Source organism: Harpia harpyja, chromosome 5 (genome assembly GCF_026419915.1).
Source record: "Harpia harpyja isolate bHarHar1 chromosome 5, bHarHar1 primary haplotype, whole genome shotgun sequence".
Lineage (NCBI taxonomy): Eukaryota > Metazoa > Chordata > Aves > Accipitriformes > Accipitridae > Harpia > Harpia harpyja.
This window is the reverse complement of record NC_068944.1, coordinates 63,289,818-63,308,856: the sequence shown is the minus strand read 5'-3', so window position 1 is coordinate 63,308,856 and position 19,039 is coordinate 63,289,818. Positions and strand designations below refer to the sequence as shown.

The 19,039-nt window shown below is 39.2% G+C and overlaps 1 protein-coding gene across 3 annotated transcripts in view; it reads left to right on the top strand.

Annotated features, from left to right (window-relative positions):
• Positions 1-19,039, top strand: part of TRPS1 (transcriptional repressor GATA binding 1) — a 223,039-nt gene that overhangs the window by 34,970 nt on the left and 169,030 nt on the right. For all 3 annotated transcript variants that reach the window (XM_052787489.1, XM_052787486.1, XM_052787487.1), the window contains exons 2-3: positions 4,975-5,133; positions 8,169-9,097. In XM_052787489.1, coding sequence (XP_052643449.1) covers positions 5,097-5,133; positions 8,169-9,097 — 966 coding nt within the window. In that variant the 5' untranslated portion in view covers positions 4,975-5,096. The remainder of the gene's footprint in view (positions 1-4,974; positions 5,134-8,168; positions 9,098-19,039) is intronic.

Sequence of the window (19,039 nt, the reverse complement as noted above, 5' to 3'; positions counted from 1 at the left end):
GAGGTAGGTGATTCTATATCTGTCCATAGGCAGTTGAACCTTCTTTGAAGGATCTGGTATTGGCTGCTCTCCAAGGCAGAACACCAGACTAAATGGACCTCTGGTCTCATCTAATAGGGAATGTTCTACAATCCTATAAAGCGTAACAACAGCAAATTAATAGAATAACCAGAAGATTCAGTGAGGATGGCAGGTCTCTCATAGGAGGTGTCAGTCCTGGCAGAAGTCATTTATTTTATTGCAGTAAGCAAATCAGGCTGGATTCTCTCTGAGGTGCAATAACAACAGATTGGGGAGCATGCAAAGCAGCATCAATACATAAAAATTAAACTACTTTTAATACACAAAGCTGAATTTAGATAAATGCAGAACAGAGAAGCAAAGGCACAATATTCTCTGAAAGCGTGGCCTTTTTATGCTGTTTTGGAGACTAATTTACATACAAATAAAATGTCAGTTTATCCCATAACTATCATGATAAATTGGAACATCTAGACTTTTGCACAAGGTGCTCTTTCTGTACCTTATTAAATTACAGGATCTTGGCCTTTTGCCAAGTGCTGGGGTGACGCGCTCTCTACTGAAATACATACAGGAGAGGGATATGGGCCTGGACATCAAGAGAAGCCAAGTTCAGTCACTAGCTAAAAGCTCTGCCTGCACATCACCTTGAACACCCTGATTTTTGCATCTCTCCGTAGATAATTTTATTTATCTGTAAAATGGCAGTGATATTAATTTTCCTGTTTCACAAGCTTCGTTGAGGTTTAACAGGTTGTCATGTTTACAAAGTATTTTTAGATGCTTGATTGGAAGCCAGGGCAAAGCGAATCTTTGCCTTCTTGGACTCCCCCATCCTGGGTGCATGGCAGTGGAAGTCTGGAAGGAGCAAGCTCTCTGCAGCAGGCCAGTAAGAAGTGCAGAGCAGCAAACTGCCGTGCTCAGGTACCCTTAAATAAAAGCAGTTTTAGAATTATTCATTTTGGTTGCAAGATACCGTTATATTCCACCCCGTGTTGCCTCTTCAGACAAATGACCTTTTGACTTCAGTTTCTCCTGAAAGTGTCTGTGTGATTACCCCAGTAGTGAGCTTAAAATGAAATAAGTGCCTGGAAGTAGGCTCAAACAATCTATTTTGAAATACCACTCCTAAACTCTCTGAAATGACCAAGTGTCTGTTTTATACCCATAGAAAAGGTTAGATTTACTCCAGTGGCTAGATGACTACTAATATGTGCTGTACTGTGCTGTGAAGCATATGGTAATAGAAAAGATCGCTTTGAATTAATTTGATGTGAATTAATAAGAAATTTATTTGATGAGAGTTGTTTGAAGGTGATGAGGCTTTGTAGCTGAACAGGATTTAAGATGTCCAAAAGTGCACCTTTAGAGATTTGAGAATGATCAATGTTGGGAAAGTAAATGTAAATGGGAAGGAGCAAGCTTGAACAGACTGCAGCTTTTTTTCGTTTGTCTCTTTGTTGTAAACTTTGTGGAAAAAAAATTGCAAAACCCTCTTGGCAAATTGGTGATCAGGGACCAAACTGAAGAGTCTGAAAATGCAGAAGAGGAATAGAGGAGGTGAAAAACAACAGCGTTTTGCTATAATAGTATGTTCTACTAGTATGACGTATAAGGCATGATTTTCTCCTTCCATTTTCTAGATTGATGAAGCCATCATAATTTCAGTGGAGCATGCAGAGTGTAGAATATCAAGCAGATACATTTTGACCAAATACAATGTCTGATCCTGCCAAATTTTGGTGATCTGAGGAGGCATGCTCTACTCTAAGCAATCTCATGCGGGAAGGAGTGGCCATGCAGTTTTAGGGCTTGTAGAAAAACATGTATAGCTTAAAAAGTCCCTTGGAATCAGTTTGTCACTTGCTTAGAGCTGTGATGTCCCCTGTCTTGTATGGTGTGTTTGGAGACACTGGTGCCAATGAGGGAGGAGGTGGTCTTGTGCTTGTCATTAAGCTTATTCTGCCCTCCCAGGGTTTAGGGCCTGATTCTTGAGTTCCTTACACAAAAGGGGTTGTTTTTCCCCTCCCTTCTCAGCAGAGAAAGGTTAGGACCACGCGTTGGTTGTTTCCAGGCAGGCTTGCTCTGAGAACCACAAGCAAAGCTGGGAGAGGAGCATCCTGTATGACTGCCTGTAGCTCTGTGTCCCGGCCGGAGATGGTGGGGATGTGAAGCTGTACACGTCTCTTTCCTGTCATTTCACTGTTCAAGTATCCACGAGGGAAGGGGGAAAGATGGGAGCTTTAGCCAGCCCTGTACCACTGTGTCTGAGTCTGGGGGTAGTTTGCATCTAATGTAATCCAATTTTTAGTGAAGACAGCAATCTCACCTGGAGTTTTCAGTGTATTTACAGATTATTATTATTATTATTAATTATTTAAAAATGCTTAAATTAGAAAACATTACAGGTCTTTGAACTGTGGGCAGTCCTGATTAGCTTGTTAACTTTCTGGTTGTGCTTGGCGCAGGTCTGGGCCAGCCCGGTGGGACGGGCTGCAGCAGAGGGCTGGGTGCGGGGTGGCTCCCTGGGGACGGAGCCCGCCGCGGAGATGGTTTCCCAGAAATTCACTCTCTCAAGACAGGAGCTTTCTGGCTTTGGAGCTCGTGTGCCTTACAGCTGCTCAATTGTTAAGATGGAGAGTGGGGAGAAGGCTCCAGATCGGTTAGGACTTTATGTGCTTGATAGAAGCCGACACTTTGAACACTTAAGGGTTTTTTATATAAAGCACAGCAGACAGTCTTTGTAGCCTATTTATGTGTAATAAGCTGGGTTTTGTTTTGTGCCTCGTTTTTTTTTGCTGTGAAAGAAAAAGAAAAAAAAAAAAGAGGGAGAAATTAAAACCACAGCAGTATTTTCCCATGCGGCTATAGTGAGTATCCTGCGATCTCACATGATCGGCTGTCCTGGTGGGGTGGAGTGTGGGAAGGTGTCAAAATATGTCTCTCAATTTTTTTTTTTTTTTTCTTAAAAGGGAAAGCCAGATGAGTGCCAAAAGCCCTGCTCTCTTCTCTAGCCCTGCAGTAACAAACTACATGAGTGTATGTTATTAAGATGATAAGATTAAATTTCTAGCTACTAACGTGCTATCACAACAGCAAAGGGAGAAAAAAAGACCTTGAAAAAATTATGAAAATTAGTCTGACAGTCTCCTTTTAATAATAAGATCACTCCCAACCCCAACAGACAGTGTAGGCTGGAATTCCACAGGGCTTTTTTGTGGTCCTAATGATTTTAATAATACTTTGTGCTATGTAGCACCTTTCATTAGAGGATCACAAAGTGCTTTACAGTCACTAATTAATTAAGCCTCACACCACTCCTGTGAGATAGGTAAGTATTAGACATATATTAAGCTGAGACACTGAGAGTTAATGATTTTTTGCTGCATTATTCTGGCAAAATGATTGATGTTTAAGCGCTGTATGTGCATTATATGTCTGTGTGTGGGTGTGTAATATATATGAGTGTAAAAGTATTAATTTTACTATCCCTTAACAAAGAGGTCCTACTTGAGCCTGTTGAATATAAATGCGTATTTTCATTTAACTTTTTGTTGCTGCAGCATACTGACTGATAATATCACAGTCTTCATGGACCCTTGACTCAGATTGCTCTTCGTCTGCTTGTGCATCCAGTTGTACAATGATTAGTCAGTGGCATCTAACAAATTCAGACATCTTCCTAAATGTATTATTCTGTTAAAAAGAGCATATGACTAAGATCTGACCTAAACCTGTAGCGCAAGCACAAGGCAACAAGCATACTGTTGCAATGGGCTTTGATGGCAAGTTGTCAAGTTCAGTAAAAGTAATGAGTAACAACAATGACCCATTGCAGGGGCTGAGGATCAGCAAGTAATTAGCTATTATCTTCACCAGGCATGAGAAACTATTGGTTATCAGAATTTGCTTTTTATTTTTTAAAAGAAGTACAGTAGTCACTTTGGTAATTCATTATCCTGAATTACAAACTGATTTTAGCAGAAGTTTCCACTTTTTGCTTCCAGGGATAAACTGATGTGAGTGATTGTTGAACAGAAAAGTCTGTATCTTGCAGATGCGTGAATCATGTAGACTAGCCTTGGCTGGTTTTGAGGGAAACTATAGATAGCTATTAGCATTATTTCCACTGTAAAATAGCTGAGAGTGGTGTAAAAAACCAAAAAAACCCCATATGGTTTAAAGGTAATTTTAGCATAATGAAACCTGGATTACGGAGCCCAAAGACAAGTTCTGCAATCTGGGCCTTATCCAGGGTTCCCTCAGCTCAAGAAGTCTTTTCATTCACATCAGGCTTAGTATTTCTTTTATTTTGGGAAAATCACCATTTCCAGTGATGAAAAGGTAGTTCAGTCCCAATTGCCATTCATCACTTGGCCTCTTTCCTAATACTCAACAAATGTGCTTATTATTGCTATGGCATTTTTGAGATGTGGGAAGTTGCCCACTAACAACTAAAGTAACACCACTAAATTTGTTTCAAGTGGGACTCAAGGCAGCCAGCAGATGATAACTTCCAATTGCTGACTGCAGACTGGATGTGAACCAGTTATTTGTATTCCATTATCTGTCCCATTAGGCCAGTCCCATTATGATGCGCAATACCTGTTAATATGTGTGAATTTTTAAGGCACTTTTATTTTCTACAGCATTTATCCAGCTTGTTTTCAACACTTACTTTAAACTTGTTTTTTTGGTGAACATCACCTCTGAGATAATTTTTGTCTCTCTTTGTGTGTGTGTATATGTGTGCAAGAGCATGTGTGTCTGAGGAGAAGGCAGCTATGGGATTTATCATGCTTGGTGGAAGTAAAGAACAGCAGCCACTATTGGTATAGTGCCCACTAATAGATGCATGTGAATGTACAATAGGCATAATAATGTTTTTAAGTAAAAAACATATTTTGAATGCATAATTTAGGAAGGAAAACCTTTTTTTGTTTTGTTTTGCAGATATACAGATCAGCTCTCAAAATGTCTTCTGTGTCTTCCGTGCATCTTCTAAGACAGTTGCATTAGCCCGCCTGCTAGTTGACTAATAGAATTAATAATTGTAAAAAGCACTCTAAAGCCACATGCCTTATGAAGTCAATGCTGGGTATGATTTTACAAGTATGTGATCCATTTTTTCAAGTGAAATTGTTAACTGAAAACGTTCTTGGCACACAATAAAACATTGTGCAATCTGTTATTTGTCTTAGAGATAATAATTTCAGAGTGGCTATATTCTTTCTGTATCTAACTTATGACTTGCTAGGGGATGGTTTCTTCGATTTAGAAGTATTGCAAATGTAGTTTTATTTACATAATATGTCTCTGAAAAATGATAATGGTGGAATTTCAGCGACAAAAAAACCCAACAACCCTGTGTCTTTTCTTACCGTCCCCTTGAGTGGATATCAAGTAAATAAATGACAGATGATTTTTCAAAAGCTAAAAGAAAAAAAGAGGGGAAAATACTTTTAAATTCAACTTAAGAAAGTTTTTATATTTAAATCAATGTTATCGTTCCTTTCTTTCTCCAAGTGTAGAATACTGCATGAAAAAGCTCCATTAGGCAGATATGTTTTGTTTTTTTTTTTCCCTCCATTAACACACAGACTCACAGATATGTCAGGATAATTTGAACCAAAGTATCTATATCTGAAGTACTGTCTAGTTAGCCTGTATACAGTCCAGATTTTTCTTTTCTTTGCTTTATAGGGATTTTTTTCCTGTCCTTTTCTCTGACTCTCTTCTGTCAGTTGCCATGAAGATAGCAAATCTCTAAACTTTCCTTATCTGCCAAAAATATCTGTAACAAAAACATTTTAAAACATTGCATGTAGTCTTGTTTAATTTTGACTGAGGTAACAGTCACGATGTTTACTTTCTCGATTTCTGATTTTTCTTCACTGTGCAGTCAGGACTCCTTTCTCTGTCCTCTGCCATGGATTGCATTTAAACAGAAGTTATTTTAAAAATGGTCTGGGATGTGTAACCAGGAGAAAAATACAGACTTAGCTGAACACCTACCAGAGATGCTCACAAATATTTTTAGTGTGTGTTAACCAAGAGCATTCATGAAGTCCCACAGAGAAGCAGTAATGCTAACAGGCTGAGGACTGTCTTTATACCTTGAATTATATATCTGCGCATGTTGTTTTAGTAGGCTGAGTCTGTATTGTAATAGTTCTCTTACTACAACGGGACATCTTTCTTTTCTCTTAGTTCTGAATGACTTAATGGTTCAGAAGTTATTGGGGGAAAAAAAAAAAAGTAAAATTCAGTGCATACATATCCTCGTAGGTGTGGTTGACATTAAAGAGAAGACACTTGGTTCCCAAGCATGTGTGTCTTCTACAGTAAGGAATCACAGTAGGCATTTAAGAAACCTATTAAGACCACACACAGTGTCAAAATTTCTGTAACACAAGCTGGCATTCTATGTGAAAGCCGTCTTGCTGTAGCCCATGCTGCCTGTGGATCAGCTCAACCACAAAGACAACAGAGCCAGCCCAAGACACAAGTTGAACACTTCCCCTAAGAAGTTGTCTGTTTCTATCAACATAGCGTACAGTGCCCTTTCATGTGGAGCAGATGTAAATAAGAGGATGTACAGATGCCTGTTCTTTTATTTTTAACCTCTGTCCCCAGCCGTACTTCTCAAAGTACTGTTTTGAGAAGGTCATCCACAGCTTTTAAAGGTCTGGATACAGCACCATTTGGAGCACATCAGTGCTGCTCCCAGATTGCCAGGTGGTCCTCCCTTTGCAGAGCAATATATATCCTCCAATGCCTCCATAGGCACCCGGCTGTGGCTGGCCTGGGAATGGGGGCCCAGGCTTGAGTCTGCAGCTCCCATCTCCTGTGTGGTACTGCAGACTGCTGCCACCGGACCACACGCAATTTGGCAAGGAGAAACATCCATCATTGTATACAGCATTGGCAAAGATAAGAGCATAGAAAAAGTTGTAGCACATCTGTCTTCTGCCCATAGCTAGCATGTGAACACAAATGGATCAAACCAGCTGATGATGAATATCAAATCCAGAACCACACAGTGGAGAGTGCAGGGAAGTTTCATATATATGTTTTCTCTAAGTAGGCTAGGGAAGGTGAAGATGCGCAGCGGATGAGGAATCTGGCTTAGTACCTGCATAGTCTGATTACTTGTTCTTCCATCATCTCCCCTGTTCACTAGCAGCTAACTCGGCAGTGGCAGACTCCTTCTTTCTCTCTGATCCTTATTGCTGTCCTGTCTCAGCTTTCTTAAACGGATCTTGAAAGCGTACTTGCAAATTTAGCAGTAGTGGCTACGTCTGCAAGGAGGACTGAGCAGAGGAAGGTTCGGCTGTTTAGATCCATGTGGATTCCAGGTGTTTTCAGGGTAGATCCCGACTCAGCCACACAGCAATGTCAAATGTCTGGATCCAGGCCTGTAAAATTTTATTGACAACAGGTTTCCTAATAAAGTTAGTTTCTCTTTGTTTGGCAAATAGAACTAATTACATGAATAATGGACTATGGGGCCAGACTCTAGCATATCTATATAATCCTGTTTGAAGTTTATGGGCAGTAGGAGGGGGAGCTTTTGCTATAGGGAAACTGATACCTGCTTAGGAAAAGTACTTTCTCTGAAACCTCAAGTTACTTACTCTCCTAAGTCTGTTTCCTTCCTAATAACTTGTTTAAGTTCTCCTGATTATGTCTTTTAGGTGTATTTTTGCAAAGCTACATTGTATGTAGTTGTACAGTGTATGAACATTAGATTGCAGAAGTTCATTTTTCCCCTTAGTTTTTAAAATTATTTTAAAAGAAGTGTTCATTTAAAATTACTTCTTCCAGACCATTATCTTCTGAAAAGATAATGAAACCTGTAATTCACTCACTCTGATAGCAGCATTTTTGTAGGCTTTAAAGATCTCTTTTTAGTTAAGTTCAGTCTCAGTGTGATCTTTTTTTTTAAATGTAAAATTCCAGTTTTTTGCATAGTCTAAAAACCTGTTTGACAAAAATTTTCTGAAAAGTTGATGTATTCATATAGTCCAGAATGCTTTAAAAAGTGCCAGGTTTATAATCTGTTATATATCTTGAATAATTCTATAGGGTTTTTTGCTTTTTTTCTTCTTTTTTTTTCTTTTTTTTTCTTTCTTTTTCTGTGGTAGATATGGTCCGGAAAAAGAACCCCCCTCTAAGAAACGTTGCTAGTGAAGGTGAGGTACAGACCCTTGAGTCTACAGGTACTGAAAGTGAAGAGTCTGGAAGGAAAAAAGAATTTTCCGCAGAGCAGATGCAAGAAAACACTGACCAGGGTGATGCGGCAGAGTTAAATAACAAGGAGGAACTTTGCACGCATGTCCAAGAGCCATCTTCCAGCATTAAAAAGGACTTGAAAAGCTCAGTGCTGAGTGAAAAGGCTGGCTTCAATTATGAAAGCCACAATAAGGGAGGAAATGTTCCATCCTTCCCTCATGATGAGGTGACAGACAGAAATATGCTGGCTTTCTCATCTCCAGCTGTTGGGGGAATCTGTGAGCCCTTGAAGTCTCCTCAAAAATCAGATGCAGATGACACCCAAGATGTGGTCTGTACCCCGTCAGGAGATGCAGCGGAGACAAATGAGGAGCATCAGATGTCGCCAAAAGCTTCAGATGAAACAGTGCAAGTGCAAAGTGGTCAAACTGATGGCCAAGGCTCAAGCCCAGTCCCCATGGCCTCAAAAAACCCACAAGTGCCTTCAGATGGGGGTTTAAGGCTGAACAAATCTAAAGCAGATTTGTTGGTAAATGATAACCCAGATACGGCGCCTCTGTCTCCAGAGCTTCAGGACTTCAAATGCAACATCTGTGGATACGGTTACTATGGGAACGACCCCACAGATCTCATCAAACACTTCCGCAAGTACCACCTAGGACTGCACAACCGCACCAGGCAGGATGCTGAGCTCGACACTAAAATTTTGGCTCTCCACAACATGGTGCAATTCAGCCACTCCAAAGACTTCCAGAAAGTCAACCGCACTGTGCTTTCAGGGGTGCTGCAGGACATCAATTCCCAGAGGCCTGTCTTATTAAATGGGACTTACGATGTGCAGGTTTGTATCTTCCTAGCCTCCCCACTTCTGCTAACTGCCTTCTTTACTGCGAAGTCAGTTATTTGCAAAGCCTCTCCTACCTACATGATTAACGTATTCCATATAACCTGCTTAAGCCTTAAGAACCGTTTTGGTCTGTTTTAGCCAGGCTTTCTGCAGGTCTGCTGAGCATCTTGTACAGTAGAGCAGTACTTGGCTTTCTGACAAGTGATATTTCTGTGTATGATTTAGTCGTTGTGGTAATCAATAGCAAAAGATCTTATTCAGTAAACAGGCAAATTGCTGAATTGGTAATTGTATCTGAAGGATTTGCTGTCACGGAAAGAAAAGAGCAAATAATAATGAAAAATAACAACCTGATAGACAAAAGACAGCAGCTGGAAATTAAAAATGTAATCCTAAATTATCAGCTGCCGGGAGTCAAGATTTGGCTTAGTGATTCTTTATTAAGATAAAATAAATGGCAAGTCTTGGCAACTCCTAAGTTGTATAGTGCCAGAAAAACAGGATACACAATGGGTATTCAAAACATTTCAAAAAGTAACAGTAATCCACGCTGTCCTTCACGTTAGTGAGCCTGCAAGGAAGGGACTGTTGCCTCAGTCATTTTCTCATCTAGTTGGAGCAGGGAAAAAACCACACATACTGCTGTAAAAAAAAAAAAATTATAGTAAATATAAGATTTTTTTGTTGTTGTTTAAAGAGTGGACTCAAAAGCTTTTTCATGGAGTGTCTGTTTCTTATCAGCTAATGTTTAATTAGTTAAAAAAAAAATTGATGCTGCTTTAAAAAAAAAATCCCCTCATGAGTGAGCTGAGAGATGCAGTAGGATACCTCATTGTTCTATGATACCAAAATTCAGATTTTAAGGAAAAAAACCCAACCAAGTAACAAAGTTTGCATGCAAAATGAGTTCAAATGTCCATCCAATTTCAAGTGTATGTTTGCATACATGATGTCCGACTTGGTAGTAATCACGAGACAAAACTCCAGGGTATTTTAAAATAAAAAGGTAGAAGGTGGAAAATATTTAATAATGCTTGCAGAGACTGTAGCTATAGGAAAGAAATTTTGCAAAACAGGTTAAGATGGCTAGCATCTAACTTCAAGTAAGAAGCCAAAACCAGAACACAAGTCAGGAACTTGAAGCCTTTTTAAGTGATTTAAAGTTTTCCTCTTTTTTTAGAAACTCTGCAACTTCTTTGTGAAGCAGCAAATCAAACTAAGGTCGTTACTAGGCGTAAAAGCTGCAATCTTTGAACTGCTGTCTTATTAAAGATCACTTCACTGTCTTGTGTCAGACACTCTCTCCTGTCAAACTGTGATTAGAAAGCAAATACGTGATTTAGTTAAAAGAGGTTAGAAGTGAATAATGTCAGAATGTGAAATGATGGTTTATAATTAGCACATAGTATGATGTTAATACCTGGATTTCCTGCTATAGTTTCAGTTTGCTGACTCCGGGGACAGCATCTTAGAGCAACTGATCCATGCTGTCAGGAAGACATTCAAACTGGAACAGCTCAGCCATATAGTATAGAGGAATTTGAGTTTCTAAACACACTTTCATTTCCTCCAAACAATTGTTTCGTTAGGTCCTTAGTTATTTATAGGAAAGTTTATGCTTGATTAGAATGAGCTGGACAGTTTTCCTATGCAGTACTTTCAGAAATAAAACAGATGTGTGAGCTATCTCAGTTTGAACTGATAGAAGGAGAAATAAAACAGCTGAACCTAGACTATACTTGTCTACTAAACCCTGGCAGTAAGATACTGCAGGGGAGACAAAAAGTGGTAGGAAACAGCCGATAGATAATCTACTTAGGATCATTCTTTTCTCAGACAAAAAACATTTTCCAAAATAGAACAGAGAGCCTATACAATGTTAGCAATTTATTTTAACGAAAAGAATTGGATCTGGAAACTTAATTTTTAAGAGTGCTAATTTTCCCTGCCCAATTTGGGAAGAGAAGATTAAATAAGCTTTTGTGGCAAATGCCATACTTCATCACTTGCACATGCACCAGATGTTGATCCAGAACGTCAGAAGATAAGTAACTGGTTAATATTTTTATGCTTTCTCCTCCCCCACTCCCGATACAGAGCAGCTTTGTGAGATTCATAAACACAGTAAAAGAACGTTTGAAAATCCCCTTTGCACCCACACTTGTTTATATTGCTACTACGTCCATTTTGGAGGGGATTTTTCTAAGGCATCTGAACGGCTGGTGTCTCCTGCTGCAACGAGGGATCGTATTGATTGGAGCTGTGGTTAAAATTGGTTCAGTCAAACTCCTGTGTAACATGGAGAGGGAACTGAATAGTTGGTTCATCTGAAAAATATTATTTTGTATAGGTACTGGGTTAAAAGAAAATAATCCCTTTGTAATTAACTTGAAATAGTAGTGGACTGGGCTTAGGGTCTGATTTATTGATCCCCTTGCACTTAACAAACTGTTCTGTTGTAGCTGAGGTGGAAGTTATCGATGGATTTATGGTCTCAAGCCAGGGAGCTGGGCGCAGAAGCCAGAGGATGAAGTTAACTGATCTGGCTCACAGCGGTCAGGCGGAGGCGACGGTATATGAAGATTTGTGGTAGTGAGGGATGCTACTGAGCCCTGTAGTTTGCGTTCGTAACAAAAGCAAACAAAAAGCAATGGAAAAATACCTGAGTGCAGAAATCTGCAGGTAGGTAGGGATGTGGTCCCTTTGCCGAGGGCGTGGAAGAAAGAAATCAAATGCATTTTTGGACTTATACCACAGAAGTGAACTCCGTCCTAGAAAACTTAACCACCCCCCCCCCCCCCAGCCAAAAATCACCCCTCAACCCTAAACCCAGCCTTTAGGGGTTTTTTTGTATTGCAGTCAGAAAACCAGTAGGGATACACATTTGGTTTTACATCCAGGTATGCAAATGTTGGGACTGTGTTTTGTAGTACCTAAAGAGGATTTGGCTGGGAACTGTGTAAATAATTCAAGCTTTCTGGCCTTACTACTGTGTAGATTTTTACTTAATTTGAATATTTAATCCAGCAAGATTCCTTTGTCTTCATTGAAAATGTTTTGTTTTGAAAATCTCCTGTACTCTTTGTTCACATTTTCATCCTCGGAGGTTTTTGGTTCATTGAGTTAAAATAAATTCGATAGGATTGGGTAAAATCACTGAGCTCTTTCTAGGAAATTAACTTTCTTGCCAGTATAGGTTTCAGAAAACATTTGCTAGCACACCTCTGAATTCCCAGAGAATGTGTTAATCAGCTTTATTGCTTTTATCAGAACAATATTTGAAGTGAGTTCAGTGGATCAGCTTTTGCTGATGCTCCTCATTACTTTTCTTCACATTTAATTAATTGATCAAACCCTATTGGCAGCTTTGTCTTGCTGGATATTTTAGCCTATGTATGGCTTTGTGGATGTGCCTAAAGCAGTAGAGTTTAGACAGGATCTAAAGACTTCACTTAGAGTAAATTCAGGTGACTAAGTTAACAGCTATGCCGCTTGAAACCATTGCTTTGCTGCTGTATGATTAAGTTTCCTTCTGTGTTTGATCTAATGACTCTTTAATGTATATGGAAAGGTCTGGAGACAGGCAAGTTTCTGGCAAGTAGGCAGGAGTCTTACTTCCATCCCCAGATTTTTTTATGAGTAGTGAGTGGGACATCTTCAACAGAAGGGTTGGAGAGTGCTGTCTTCCACATACCAGCTTATAGCTAAGGGGTAGGACGTTGCCCAGCGAGGGAGAAGAAGCGGGCTTGCATCTCCTCTGACAGAGCAAGGAAAGGAGCCTACGTTTCCTGTTTCCTGAACAAGTGTTCAAGCCATTAGACTATTGTATAAAAGGGAGCATGACCCCATTTCCTGATACGTTTTAAAAGAAAACAGTGTCCCTCAAAGAAGGGACAGAAATGTCTGCATTCAGGTGAGGGTTTCAGATGGCATGTCCCAAGGGAGAAGGGTATTCATGCAGCCATGAATAAAGACAGACTGCAGTGCTCAGCAGTTCTCAGAGTTGACTCCAGGCAGCTTCACATTGTGCGTCTTACCTTTGAGGAGCTTCCTGCTCAGCATGGCCCTGGTTCTGGAGCTTATTGTCACAGACCTACCTCCTCTTATGTTCAGCCATTAAAGAGATTCAGACTCCTGTCTGAAAGTATTAAAAAGTGTTGCGGTTTTTTTTTTTAATCCAGCCCTCTCATTTTGATTGTTTCATGGTTTTAGATACTAGACTGCCATATAAGATAAGACAAATTTCTGAAAAGCCATGGACTGATAAAAGCCATCCAAAAGTTTCTTGATTTTATTTAGGTGAGCCTGGGGGAAAAAAAAGAAAAAGAAGAAAGTATTACATTATCTTACTATCCCACAGACTAATGAGAGATTGGCGGCAGATTTTTTCTTTTATGCTTCTAGACATCCAGTACTGTAAGAGTTGTCCTATACCACTCAGCCTAATCCTTTGTCGTATATGAATATGGGTAACAACTTTTCCAGGATTTTCACAGCAACTGAGAGCACTTCTGGATGTCCAGCTACCAGGCTGCTCAGTGTCCTAGAAAGTGGCAGAAGTGCTCACACACGCAGAGTGTGTAAAGCTCTTCCTTTTGTCTCCTTTATAAATCAGTGGTGAGCTCCATGTGCCTATGCAAAGTTACACACGTGTGTTTTTTAGCGGTCTGGATTTCAATATATCAAATATGGCAGTTTCTCTGTTCTCATGTTAGAAATCTGTGACTAGTATAAAGTCTGGTCTAACTAGGATTCAGCTGAATGAGAACCAGTGGTTTTATTAGTAGCTTCTGCTTTTTATCCTCTACTCTTATATTAGCAGTTTGATTGAATGTCAAGCTGTGAAGGTAAGACAAAAAAACTGTAGGGAGTTTGTAGGGGTACAGATGTAATCAACATCCCTTCTCATGTTAAAGGTTTTCCTCTACTTTTTTGATTGTTTTGGCAAAGGGACTTTTGCAGATATGGTGAGGATCTAGACTGGAGGCATAAACAAGTACAGCATTTACTTTTGTATTAGTAACAAATCAAAGTTCAACTTTGTCATCAGGTGGGCTTCCTGCAAAGTTACATGGATACATAACTCATTGACATGAGCAAATGAAAACATGTATGTGAATGAATTTCATTTTCCTCACTTGCTTAGGCAAATGGATCCAAATTTTATATTGTTGGTCTTATTGACTTTAGCTCAATTGTCCATAAACCAGGAATTAGATCTAAATAAACTGACCAACTATTGCTGGATATGATGTATCCTGATCTCTTGGACTAGATTGTGCCGTGCTATATCTTGAAGGGTGTGCTAGAACAGAACTCGCATGAAGGTGTGGTGTCCCAGAAGGCCCATTTCATGTCAGCCACGTTGTGGACTCTCCCTGGGGACTTTCCTGCTTAAACTGAAGGCTGTGAAGCTATCTTGGGTGTTACACTTGCATGTGTGCATACCTGTTTATTTTGAGTCTTATTTCGGGGTCATGATCAGGTTTGGAGACTGCCTTGCACACTGAGAGAGTCACACCTCATGAACACAGGAGTCAGTCATCTCTTAAGCCAGAAACATGAAAAGGAAATGGTGGCAGGTGGAAAAATGGGTGGTGGTATAACACATGTATAAGTACATGCATATGCTTGTGCTTGTGTATGTGTGAATACATATATGTGTTTCTTTTTCTCATATATATATCTGCATACACAGATATATATATATAAAAATATTATGTGAAAAAGCACATCTTACAGGCATCTAAATTCTATATGGACTATAGCTCATAAGTAATGATTTATATTGTTATATGTAGTAGAAATTCTTTATATCATTTCTGTCGAGACACTAGCAAGTTTACTATTCAGAATGATATGCAGTGATTTACAGCGTGTCAGCTACTAAATAGTAAGTGCCTGGGAACATTTACTTGCTTTGTGTCAGAACTGAGCTATTTTAGCCTTCTTTCAGTGAGAAGTAGTCTACCCTCATATTAGAGCATTCAGATAGGCAGTTTATGTGGAACAAGTGACGTGATGTATATTCACAGCCTTCAAGGCAAAGTTGTTTATGCCTTAATATTCCTCATCTTTATGCGTTAATATTCCTCATCTTTATGCGAGGGATGTCTGGTAGTGTTTGAAGAGAGGTTAATGAAGAAAGTTGGTGAGACTAGTAGTAGTCACAGATACATTTAAAGATCCAAACTGCTAAGCTAGCCCACAGAAATGATGAGAGCTCAGAAAGTAAAGTTGCTGGGGAAGAAGGAAAGCAGCTAGATTTTCTTCCGGTGTAAATCAGAGCAAGTTAGTGCTCTGTGAGGTCTGTGAGGCTGTGTGTTTACAGTAGCCAACAAACTGTCTGGTCATTTTATCTATACAGAGAGAATAGAAGGGATGGTGCTTCTTTTAGGTGCTAGGTACTAGTCTATTAGCATTAGCTAGCAAATGAAAGTCTTGATTCTGTGTTCCTTACTTTTGTTGGTTTTGCATATCTGGTCTCCTGACCTTAATTTAAGTCCTGTTGTTGTTCTGTCACAGTCTTTGTTTTAAAAATACCTTTTAAATTCTGATGTCGAAAACCGTACTGGCTTCAATGGCAACAGAATAAATCTCAAGAAGAATACGCTCATCTTGAATGAATGTGACCTGATAGTTTGCTTGCTTGTTTTGGTAAGTACGAATAGCCTAGGAAGCCAGGAGTTTGCTCTGAGTCCTTGCCTCACTTGTGCAACATAGTTCTGTCCACGTATAATTAATCACTGTGTGGTAATTAGTTTTAAGAATATACTCTGAAGATTCTCCTAGTTTTACATGCAGAGAGCAAGCGAGTGAGAGGGACTGAGTTCTCCATAGTGGAGGTTAGAGAACTGGGTGGTGTTACACAAACTTGCATGAAAGCCAGGAATCTGTTCTGGCCTGCACAACATGAAGAACTTCATAAATGTGGGATGGTTAAAATGTTCTGGATGCTATATTGCACAAAGCAAATGAATAAACAAGAGCATTAGAAAATATTTTAGGATTAGAAGATTAAGAGTAATTGGCAAAGGCAGACTGGATGGCTCAGGAGATTGGTAAGGGATCTGGAGCCTTCCACCTCATGATTAGCCAAAGATGTAACCCAGGTAATCAAAAAAAGAAGATTTAACATTTGATGTTCCAATGCAGATGGTTGGTCTAATTTCTAATCAGTAGTTGCAGAAGCCAGGGGTTGAAGACAGTTTTACCCTGTGCCTGTAAGCCTTGCGGTTGAATCATTTATGTGGATATAGGCCACTAGTTTCTCTTGGTAGAATTTTCTTCATGAAATGTATGATACAGGAGCTGGCAGACTTTGTCTTCCTTGGTAATTTTTTTCATTTTCTGTAAGCAGCATTTGTAAACTGCTTCAGCATAATAAAATTTAGGATTGAACTTCAAAAAGGAGGTGGGACAATAAGAGTAGGGTAGCATTTGAATCAAGGGCAGATTGAATATCAAAGACACTTTTCAAAAAAACCTTTAAGTACCTCTCCTTGTCCAAGTCCATCTATTCCATGAAATCAGTGTTTTTGGTCTGACTAATTAAGGTAACATAGACATATCTGTTGGAAATATATAGTGCAATTACACAGCTTTGTTGAAGTATTTGCCAACATGCTTTAGAAAGTACCTCTTGAAACACTGTCAATTATCGTGTTATCTTTTCTCCTCTTTCTGGCTATTTTTGGAAATATGCGTAGTGTATGAAGAGACAGCTTAGTTGTGTTAACACATGAACTTCAATCCTTGTGGTAAATTCTTTCCCAGTCTTCTAGATTTTGATAATTTTCCCCATTAGTGAATGAATTTAACGATTAAGAGTTTTGAGTTTTCAGGGAGTCTTACTGTGAAATATATTTCAGTTTAATCCCAGACTGAGACATGGCTTTGAAGGGCAATTTTTGAAGAATATCAGTGCAACCATCTCAAGTGCAATAATGGAGAATAATTCTGATAGCTATCTTCATCTATACAGCACAATAATACCAACTATATTGCTGTAATTGAGGTGCTGCAGGAGTAAGTGATAATCCCAAGGTCTCACAAGCAAGCGACAGCGAAGGAAAGAACTAAATCAGATTTCCGCAGTCTAAATAGATGCCTTGTATGTTAGCTTCCCTTTAAAAAGAGAATTATGAAGATTTATTTTCTTCTGTGGCTATTGAGGGAACTGTTGATCTATAGGTGCTCTTACATTTCCAGTGCAAGCTGTACCTGTACTTGTGACTGCCACTAGTTATGTCAGCTGGCACTTTGGACTCCACTGCTGTAATAGAATTGCAGAATTGTAGCATTGCTTTTGTTTAGTTTCTTCTTTATGCTGGGGAGCAGTGTCTACTTAAGAAAATATAACTCTGTCAGGGCAAAGCAGGGGACTAGGTTTTGCTGGGATCGGAATGAAATAGGAGAATAAATATGAGAAGCTATCACTTCTGATACCACACAGAAATGTGGATATTGATTTCTAGGGGGTGTGTGTATATACACACACATATACATATATTTTCACCTTTCTCATCTTTCTCCTTTAGTTTTCCTCTTTCTTGGGCAGGTCAGGGAGAGCAGGAGGTTAAGGAAAATTACATACCCAGTGAAGGAGTTTAGTGCCTGTACATAGAGATACGATATGTAACTGAAAAATCTGAAAGTCAAGCCAAGACTTGAGCAGAGTGCATGAATCCAAACAGTTCTGCCAATGTGTAGGCTTTTTCCAAATTTGGCTGGCTGAAATCTGAAACAGCTTCAGTTTATACCGTCACTTGAAGTGCTTCTCCCAACCTTGTTGCATGGAAGCCAGTTTCTTCAGTTCTCTTCACCTGATGACCCCCAAGGAGGCTTTTAGTAGGTTTTGTTAGGCGTGAAAAATGGCTTTTGAGTGTAATAACATTAAGATGACCCTGTGTTACCTTTCACGTACATGCTCTCCAAATAGGACGCATTATTTTGAATTGTGGCAGGGTAGTCAGGGAAATGCCAACCCAATAATTGGTAATCAATTACATTCCAGTGCTGTAAAGATTGTGTGTGTCCCCCCCATTGCAAGATGTTAACACAAATAGTGTGAGAATACTTAGTTCTATTTTATCTTCTTGTGATACAGAGAAGGATGTATTAGCATGGGACACGAATTTGCTATGTAGGCCACTAAGCAGGATTAGCACAACTTAAAGAAATGATGTGATTTACAGTCCATTGTATAAAATGCTAGTACTAATAATATGTTTTTCCAGTGTTCAGAAATAAAAGTAATTAGCAATGAACAGCAGCTGGGATTATTGTCACTCACAGTTTCTAACTGGTGTCTACAGAGTGTCTGCAAAATAGGTTTGTTATTTGTAGTCTCTGTGAATGGACAGCTGAGAGTAATGGATGTATTTACTCATTAGAGCCACTTAAGGTAAAGCATTTTGGCCAGTTTTCTGTGCATGCATAGAACAAACATAAGTATCTAATTAAATGAGCAAAACCAGATCACCTTGCAATTTATGTAATTGCACAGCGAGCTGCTGTTATTTTCTGTTTACCATAATTCCATCAGTGTTTTCTTTAAGTTGTCTTTCAACACCGTTGAGACTTTGAAATAATGCAATGGATGGAGACGTGAAGTGCCAGATACTGTAGAGCAGGCGCAAGTCCCACTGTTGTCAGTGGATCAGGCTCAGCATGGCTTTGTCTCCAGTTCTTGCTCTCCATAAAATGAATAAAATGAGATATTTTCTGCAGTACAGTAGATCTGTTAAAACATCCCTCTTCCAAAGAATGTCTTCAAAACCAAATTCATAACTTGATACCAGAACTTGTTTAAGTGAAAATGTTACTACAGTGAAGTCCTAGCTATTTGGCTGCCCAACTCACCATTGCCTAATGAGATATGTTTCCTAAACAAACATAAAGCAATTTTCAGTTTATTTAAGCAAAAGTTCTAAC